This window comes from Amblyomma mixtum, chromosome 6, assembly GCF_055824585.1.
Source record: "Amblyomma mixtum isolate Tamu chromosome 6, ASM5582458v1, whole genome shotgun sequence".
NCBI lineage: Eukaryota > Metazoa > Arthropoda > Arachnida > Ixodida > Ixodidae > Amblyomma > Amblyomma mixtum.
In genome coordinates this window covers 42,990,641-42,999,239 of record NC_143017.1, presented here as the reverse complement: position 1 = coordinate 42,999,239, position 8,599 = coordinate 42,990,641, and the positions used below count along the sequence as shown (strand labels likewise).

At 48.5% G+C, this 8,599-nt stretch overlaps 1 protein-coding gene across 1 annotated transcript; it reads right to left on the bottom strand.

Annotated features, from left to right (window-relative positions):
• Positions 1-1,239: 1,239 nt before the first annotated feature.
• Positions 1,240-8,041, bottom strand: LOC149338839 (uncharacterized). Its single transcript, XM_089547799.1, has 4 exons — positions 7,783-8,041; positions 6,617-6,703; positions 6,318-6,404; positions 1,240-1,334 (listed from the first exon to the last, which is right to left on the bottom strand). Exons 1-4 carry the CDS (start codon positions 7,916-7,918, stop codon positions 1,240-1,242), a joined length of 405 nt encoding a protein of 134 aa, XP_089403925.1. The 5' UTR covers positions 7,919-8,041.
• Between the last annotated feature and the right edge of the window lie 558 nt (positions 8,042-8,599).

Sequence of the window (8,599 nt, the reverse complement as noted above, 5' to 3'; positions counted from 1 at the left end):
AGTAAATATTTCACTCGCTACACATTTTCGTTGGTCTTGCTGGTCGATGGGCGTCCGGAGCAGTCGTCGTCTTCCACTCTTTCCTGACCTTCTTGGAACAGCTTCTGTCAGTCAAAAAACACCTGATCTACCCATGGCAGCGTCACCGTAGGCCTCCTTAATAATGTCGTGAGTCCCTTTGCACGTTTTACCAAGATTTAAACTAAATTTGATCGCGTATTACTCATCCAGTAAACGCTTTATGATTCTGCGTGACGAGACGTTTCGACAGGGGTTCACAGTACAAGTGACCTCCTCTCTTGAAAGGCCGAGAGCCGACTGCCGATTTTCCCCAGCATTCCCAATATCCCCCTTCAACGATCCTGCACGCGCAGACAGCCTCTCGTCCTCCCGTTCGCCCAGGAAAAAACCAGTCCTACTACTTTTAGAACAGACCCTGTAGCCTATAAACCATAAACAAATAAACAGAAAAACAAACGCACAACGGCTAAATGCGTAGAATGTTCACTTTAGATGTGTTCTGACTAAAGCTGGGAGCTAACAGCTAATCAATGAATTTCACCTGTTAGGGTCTAAAAGAGAAAACTAACGCAGCAAGTCTGGCATTGTCGCGTGGTGGTGCTGGAAGTCCTAGGAAGACTGTGAAAGGGTTCATCGCGTCTTACAACCCAAAGACGCGATAAAGCAGCATACCTGCAGAAATGAGCATGGACAAACAAATATTACAAGCCATCGTGTCAATACCGACGCAGGCATCGCCTTAGAATTGTTGTCACGGGCATAGAATGTCCCTCGCCTCACAAGCATTGTGTATCTTTCAACACCAAGAGCTCGACCTCTTTAGTACAAGCGTTAACTTTATACAGTCACTTCCGCCCTATTGTTTGAATATAAATTATCACCTACACGCCGGTACATGCCGTCTGAACGGCAAGGACGCTGCGATGCAGCTTACGGGGCATAGATGCTCTAGAAATGACGAAACAATACACCCCTTAAGCAGATTAGCGATTGGAAGGTGTGCCTTAGCAAGCAGGTTTTGTTACAACAATTATCTTTCTTTATTTTCTTTTCTTTATTTCATTTTTCATTTTCTTTCTACAGAGGTATGCATCTCAAGGTATGCATAGAAAAACACCTCCTGATAGAAAAATTCAATTTTATTCACTTCCGCCGAGGTGGCATTCACACTGCTGGCCTATGATTTTCGCACTGAAGGCGTTTCAGCGGCGAACCTTGTTACACACATCGACAGCAGTCTCCAGGAACAGGCTGCAGTGTGGTTCCGTTCGGGCAGCTGGGGCAGAAGACGAGCCGGCAGTCGTCTGTAGGAACTAAATGAAAATGCAAGTGACACTAGTTCACTGAGGTAGTCAAGACCCTAGCGCAAGAGCAACTCGCGTAAAACCGAAAAAAAGAGACACGCCTTCATGGACAGTTATTTCTATTTTGACGGAAGGGCAAATCGTCCTCGTTCATCATTTGATTGTTTGGTTTATTTGTCTTTAACGTCCCAAAGCGAGTCAAGCTAAGAGGGACAACGTAGTGAAGGACTCCGGAATATTCGACCAGCTGAGGTTCCTTAACGTGTGCTGTCATTGCACAGTACGCGCTTCTAGAATTCCGCCTACATTGAAATTGGATCGCCGCGACCGAAATCGAACCCGCGTCTTTCACGTCAGTAGCCGAGTGCCATAACCACTGAGCCACTCCGGCGGCGACGTCCACCTTCTGAGTCAAAGGGAATAAAATCAAGGCATGGACCCTATTTTTTTTTGCGAATGATCTGGAACATCTCGCTTTTTTTCCTGCAGCGAAAAGCAACGGGAAGGCCGACATTAACCTGCAGAGAAAAAGCGAATGAAACATTTCCTTCACGTGGTAGCTTTTAAAATTCGGGAGTTTCTTTAGGATAAATATATACTTTTGGCTGCGCTTTAAAAATCAATTATCGCCTGCGCGCTCGAGGCAACGCCTCAATATATTACTGCTTAGCCTTTTCATTACACAGGATCCTTAAAATTCCGTCTCTTAATAAATTTGTGTCGTGCTAGCCTATAATCTCTGCATTTGGCACCTCGCATCTATTTTACGAGCTTTCGTAGCACAAGGAAGTGCTCTGAAAGATGACGCAGTGGTAAAACTGAATGTTGCTGCGAAGCAACATATTTACACTTTGGCGGATATAGATCTATTGAAGCAGGTGATAGTGAGTTTGGCATTCAGTATTGATTTGCTACCAGTGCCACCCACACGCCAGGTATAGTTGTTAATTTTTTGCTTCTGGCGATGCCGCAATATCTGTTTCTGTGCCTAGGTTTTCACCCACGGTTAACGCATCGCCAGAAATTATTGAGAAAAGACTGAGCACAGACCGCTGGGGCAACGAGCATAGCGAAAAGTGGCGCAGGGGTTTGAATTTCAGGAGTACAACCAATGAATTACAAGCTTACAAGCCATACTCGTTCAAAGGGCATTCCGGGCTTGGAGCACGATTGTAGAGAATATTTATGGTGCACAGTTCACACAAAACAATGTCAACAAGGATGGGGAAGCCTCAGGCACCCTGAAGCCCCTCCTCCTTACCAGAAGACTTTGTTCTGCGTTTTCAAGAATCCGATCTGCCTCTACTCTCTATACTAAGTAGCAGCGGCGGCGGCTTAGTAGTTATGATGCTATTTTAGTGGCACAAAAGTTCCAGGTTCGATCACGGCTGCGGCGGTTGCATTTCGATGGAGGAAAAATTCTAAAACTCGTGCCCTGTGTCGTGTCAGTGCACATTAAATACACCCTTGTAGTAGAAATTATCTGGAGCGATTACGGCATCTTTGCAGCCTGAGTCGCTTTGCGAAGTTAAACCCAATTAGCCATGTCAGAAAGCAATCTCTGTAAAGTACATGAAAAGCAATTTTTAATGCCGGAATGGCATGCTCTTCTTAAGTAGAAATGATGCTGGGCGTAAGCCAAAACTGCTGTGAACGCCTGCGCAAAACGGTCTCTACAGTTATAATGGTTCCGATGAATTAAGCTGTAAACAATACTGCCATTGTGAAACTCGAAAGCAGTATGATATTGCCGCTGACCGAATACGCACAGCCTAACGCATTGCCACTGAAATGGCTCACCTACAGAGTGCCAAAAGACATGTGTAGAACGACCGAACACTGTTCCGCAGCTCCCGAATCCGTTGCGACCATGAAGGCAAAAAAAAACTCTGCCTCTCCCATAGCCGAGAGTAGAGTAAGCATGAAATGTTTACGGGCATAATGCGAAGCGCACGCGGACACGCGTAACATGGACATGGCTTCACATGAAGGCAGACGACAAGCGCGGGTTCGCACGCTTGAGAGGCAATATGGCTATAAAGAGGGAGTCTATTACGTGGACATCACAGGGCCGTCGCCCGCGGGATTCTTCACGGCTGCCGTAGTCCACCGGGGAATGAATGTCGATGGGCTATCTTTTCGGGCCCCAAATTCAACACGAGCGGAGGAAGTCGCAATAGCTCTCGCTGCCGCCGATCCAAAATCGAAAACGGTTATCACAGACTCTCGCCGGGCCTGTGAACATTATCTTGCAGGCGAAATATCACCTCTGGCCTCGCAAATTCTAAGACGCGCTCTCGCCGATCCAGCTCGCACAAAAGTGATCTGCGCTCCTGGCCACCAGGGTCTACGAGGCAATGAGGCCGCTGATGCGGCCGCCCGAGCGCTCACACACCGGGCTCCTCATCCTAGCTCTCATGGCTCAGAAGCTCATAAACCGCTTCTGCGGTTCCGCGAAATCCTAATTTATTATTGCGACAGTCACCGTCTCTACCCGGCACCTGCCAAGGGGCTGAGTAAGGCGGAGGAGCGAACTCTGCGGCGCCTGCAGACAGGAACCCTTCTCTGTCCTGCAATAGCAAAACACTTCGATCCGAACACAGATGGGCGCTGCCCGCACTGTGGAGAGATCTGCGATATCTTTCACATGGTGTGGGCATGTACTCAGAATCCTCACCTTCCCCCCTCCCCCACCCCCACCCGAGAGGCATGGGAGACTGCCCTCCTCAACTGCTCCACACTGGAGTCCCAAAGGGCTCTGGTCAAGCGGGCGCGAGACGGGGCCTCGTCATGCGGTGTCCCGGACTAAGGATACCGACCATGCAGCAGGGTTATTTTTTTTTAACCCTCAAGCTCTCTTTGATTAAAGTTTTTCACCACCACCATGACGAGACGCAGGCCTGACAAGAATGTATATGCAGCGCGTTCGAAACTGTCCGAAGTGCGTAGAGGCGAAAGCGTTCCACTTTGCGTATGTGACACTGGTGATGTTACCACTGGATTACGTCACACATAATTCATGACGAAGTAATGACAAATTACTGATTAGTGTGTAATGACTGATTAATGACTAAATACTAATAAACAGCTAATTAATGACGCTTAAGCTTCGCCTTTAGGAGTGGAACGCGACAGCGTGTTGTAGCGCTGCCAGGCAGTCCGCGGAACGCCACCACCCGTTCGGCGTGATGCCTCGTCCTTTGAACGCGACGCTTTTTGAGGAAAGGAAATTACGCAGTAATTCTCTGCCATCTCGTTGGACACCCGAGCCGCACCTTACAGGAAGGTAGGAACGCCACCACCCATTCGGCGGCGCGATGCCTTGCCCTTTGAACGCAACGTTTTTTGAGGACAGGAAATTTGTGGCATGTATGTGTTTTTGTTATTAGAAATCGGAAATTATAATTCCGTGCAGTATCAAACGCATAGCGCGACTGATATCTTGATAAACATTGAGAAGGCACTGGCAGCAGTTATTTTTTTTACTCATTTGGAGACCAACCGGCGCTTGCATGCCGGTCGCGTAGGAGGGCTTAGAGAGTCTCGTTAAATCTCGTTAAGTCTCGTACGGTGCCCGGTTGTTCTCGTTTTAGAGCCCGGATGATGGCTCTCGGTCTGGGCGTGACGTCACCACACCGCCGACAACGGGAGCTAAAAGCATTTCATGCTTAATAAGATAAAATCCTATGAGTTTATCTGCACATACTCACATCCAGGCCATTTTAGCTATTTGTTATCTCTACATATCCCGTTTTCAGCACGAACCACGCCCAGAACGTGTTCGAGACAAGCATTCTGCTCTATGCACGTTAGCGCTGCACCATGGTTGTTCGCTAGTCTATCGCGTCCGGTGGATTTATCCTTGCCGCCGCTCACTTCTCGATGCTGGCGCAATTAGACACCTTAAAGAGACTGTCTACCGTGTTACCGCTACTGCTACCGTTGTACTGCGAACGCGCACGCCATCAGTGCGCATGAGCAGATTGCCCTGAGGGTACCAGATAAGGCACCCGGCAGCTCAGAGACGCCTGCTGCATCGAGACCAGTCAGCGCGGGCGCACTGGTGGGGTGCATGCTCCTGGTACTCCGGTCATGACACACCGTGCACGGAACGCTAAAGGCACAATGCGCTCGCACGTGAGGATCCGTTCGCCGCTAACGCTTTCGCTCTGCCATAGTCATCATCATCAGCCTGACTACACCCACTGCAGGGCAAAGGCCTCTCCCATGTCTCTCCAATTAACCCTGTCCTTCGCCAGTTGCGCGCATCGTATTCCCGCAAATTTCTTAATCTCATCCGCCCACTTAACTTTCTGCCGTCCCCTGCTACGCTTGCCTTCTCTTGGTATCCACTCCGTTACCCTTAAGGACCAACGGTTATCTTGCCTTCGCATTACATCCCCTGCCCAAGCCCATTTCTTCCTCTTTATTTCAACTAGGATGTCAGGCCACAAGCTTGCTCAACTCCGGACGTTCACGAAGCAGCTTGCACTGGCCGTAACGTTAACAAGGATCTGCCGAGTGCTGCCGCACTTCTGGTGCGTGTGTGTGTGTGTGCAAGGGGGGGGGGGGTTAAGTGATCGAAGACGGACGCGTACAATGCGAGACTTGTCTAAAGTTACGTTGAAGTGAGGAGGCCATTACTCTAGGAGGCTAATCAATTGATAGTAACGTATTTTGTCCCCCACCGCGAAAAATTTCGACATCAGATTTCCGTTACGAACACGCGGCATGTCCTCACGAAGCCTTCCAGCTGTCGAAATCATAATGCAGTACTGAATCCTGCCACGTACCGTTGAACAGTGCTTGCAGTGCAGGAGAACTGAGTTGGAGCGAAAGCCTTGAAGAGCAGTTTCCCTGTCGCTCTCCAATTTCAAATCCGAGGAACGCGATTAGTTCTAATGGGCAATGCCCCTTCGCGTACTACTACAGCGTGTGCCAGTTGTTTCCGTTGTCCCCTTTCCCAGGTTCTGGGTTTTAAAGTCTACTCACCTGGAATGCATCGGCAGCAATCTTTTGGAGTGGGACTGTAGACCGTACCGCTGGGGCAGGCAGCACAACGAACAGTGGCGCACGGATCTAGAAGGCAGAAGTAAAATGAGTCACCTGATGAGCCCTTTCGCTTGACCTTTGACCTTTCTTAATATTAGCTTTCAGCTTCCACTCTTCGTGATGAGCGAGGCTATTTCGAATGTGCGCTGACTCTTCGCACGCCACTTCCTGAAGTATCGATATCTTCCATACTGCAATTTTCCAAGTGCTTTATTTTCCAAATAAATAAGCCGACTCACCTGGGACGCATCGGCAGCAATCTCCTGGAGTGGCACTGAGGATTTTACCACTGGGGCAGGCAGCACAACGAACAGCGGCGCACGGATCTAAAACAAAAGCGAAATAGGCTCCTGTATTTGCCGAGAAGCAAGACTGGAAGCGACCACTGATTCCCAGCTGGCAGCGCATATTTTATGTGAATACGACTGTTATTGCAATCTGTAAAAAATGGCCAAAATGCTGCCAATTTCTTTCTCTCAAGAGAAAAAAAAAACGTCCACGTGAGAAAAATTCTAAAAATCGAATTGAGTTGTGTCTGAGTAGTGAGTTCGATGGAGTCATGTTATGGCTTATTTTACTTATTCCTTGAAAAACTGTGGTTGATGTCATGACATGAATTAAAATAGTCATGAATAAAATACCAGCGCTCGTTCAAATGATTTAGAGTATTTAACAAGCGAAACTATGGAATCTTGCTCGTTTGTGGAAAAGCCAGGAGCGGCCAATGGATTCGAGGGAATCGATTTCACGAACACGGCAAAAGTTTCCAAGAAACCTGCTTAAATTTATTGGTTCACGAGCACCCAGACAAACCGATAGTGGTAGTCATCGCCTGCCTTTCCAGGCTGTGAGCACATTCTGCTTCATCAAACGAAAGCATTGAGTTTCTGACCGACACACTCAAATTGGCTTTCACGCATTCACTGAAATCACGCAAAGAAGTGCCTATTTCATAAAGCAGCCGGTGGAATCGCAAACAGTCATCTCACCACATTCAACCTCCGATCCTGTCGCTATGTTTAGCTGCATTTTAAGAGTTCCAAGTGGTTACTCGTATTCGATGCACGAAAGCACTAACAAAAAAGAGCAAAACTTCCTGCTTTATGTGGTTGTCACTTTAAAGCAAAAAAAACGAAAACATTTCAGTGCATAATGCCCTCAATTTTTTTTCCGCGCAGATGTTAGTATTTAATTCCGAACAAAAGGAGCGATGATACAAATGTAAGGGCATATGTCGGCCTCGTTTCCGCCCTGACAAGTGCGAGCAGTCGCTTATTCATCCCGCAAATAATTGTTTCACTAAAAAGCTCCCCACTACAACGCTTACCGTTCCGAGGTGATTCACCGCAGGGCTTGCAACATATGCAGCTGCCAATCGTGTCGTTCAGCCGCGACCAGCAGACACTTCCGGGTGAACCGCTGTTCGAACAGTTGCTTTCCGCTGCACCACCCTCGCAGAGCTCGCTTGGACACGGTGGCGGCCTGGCCAAGGACCACGACACGAGAGCCACAAGGGCTAGGGCGAGTATAAGGCGGGGCATAACAGCCACTAGCTTTCTAGGACGGGCAGCGTCGCTGCTGCACCGTACGTTACCTCAGCCTGCAAAGCACACAACTGCGGATCGACCCGTGCCGCTCCTAGCCTGACTTCCCTGATGAGCGACAAGAATGACGTGGCGAAGCCGCGCATGCTGGATTTATGGGCATTTGCTGGTTCTGGAAAAAAGGAACGGAGGGACAGGGACAGGGACCGGATGTTATCGTGCGGTAGCAGGTAACCAGAAGGATGAAAGTGCGCGCATCGAGGACAACCATGACATATGCTGCGAGTTGGTTTGTTTCGTTCAGAAATGGCACGTGCGAGGCTACGGGCAATGCTCCATTTTTCTAGTTCACTGCAAAACAGATAACGTACACCGGCAGAGTGAAGCCTACGTGTCCCGACGTGTCCGTATGATTCATCGCAGTACACCGGCTTCGGTTTTGCACTCTTTTTTTTTTGCATGGTAAGCTAGCTACGACACTGCGCTTTCAGGTAGGGGCGTAACCCTGAGTTAGACTTGAACATGACGATATCTATTCAACGATCTCGGCCTTCATTTGTTCTCACCAGGAATGGAAAACAAAAAGCACCCAAGCAAACAAAGCGAAAACGTAAAAGAGGGACCTTTCTTATGACTGCATTTTACCGCTGCGACACAGCATAAAGCTTGCGGCTTTTT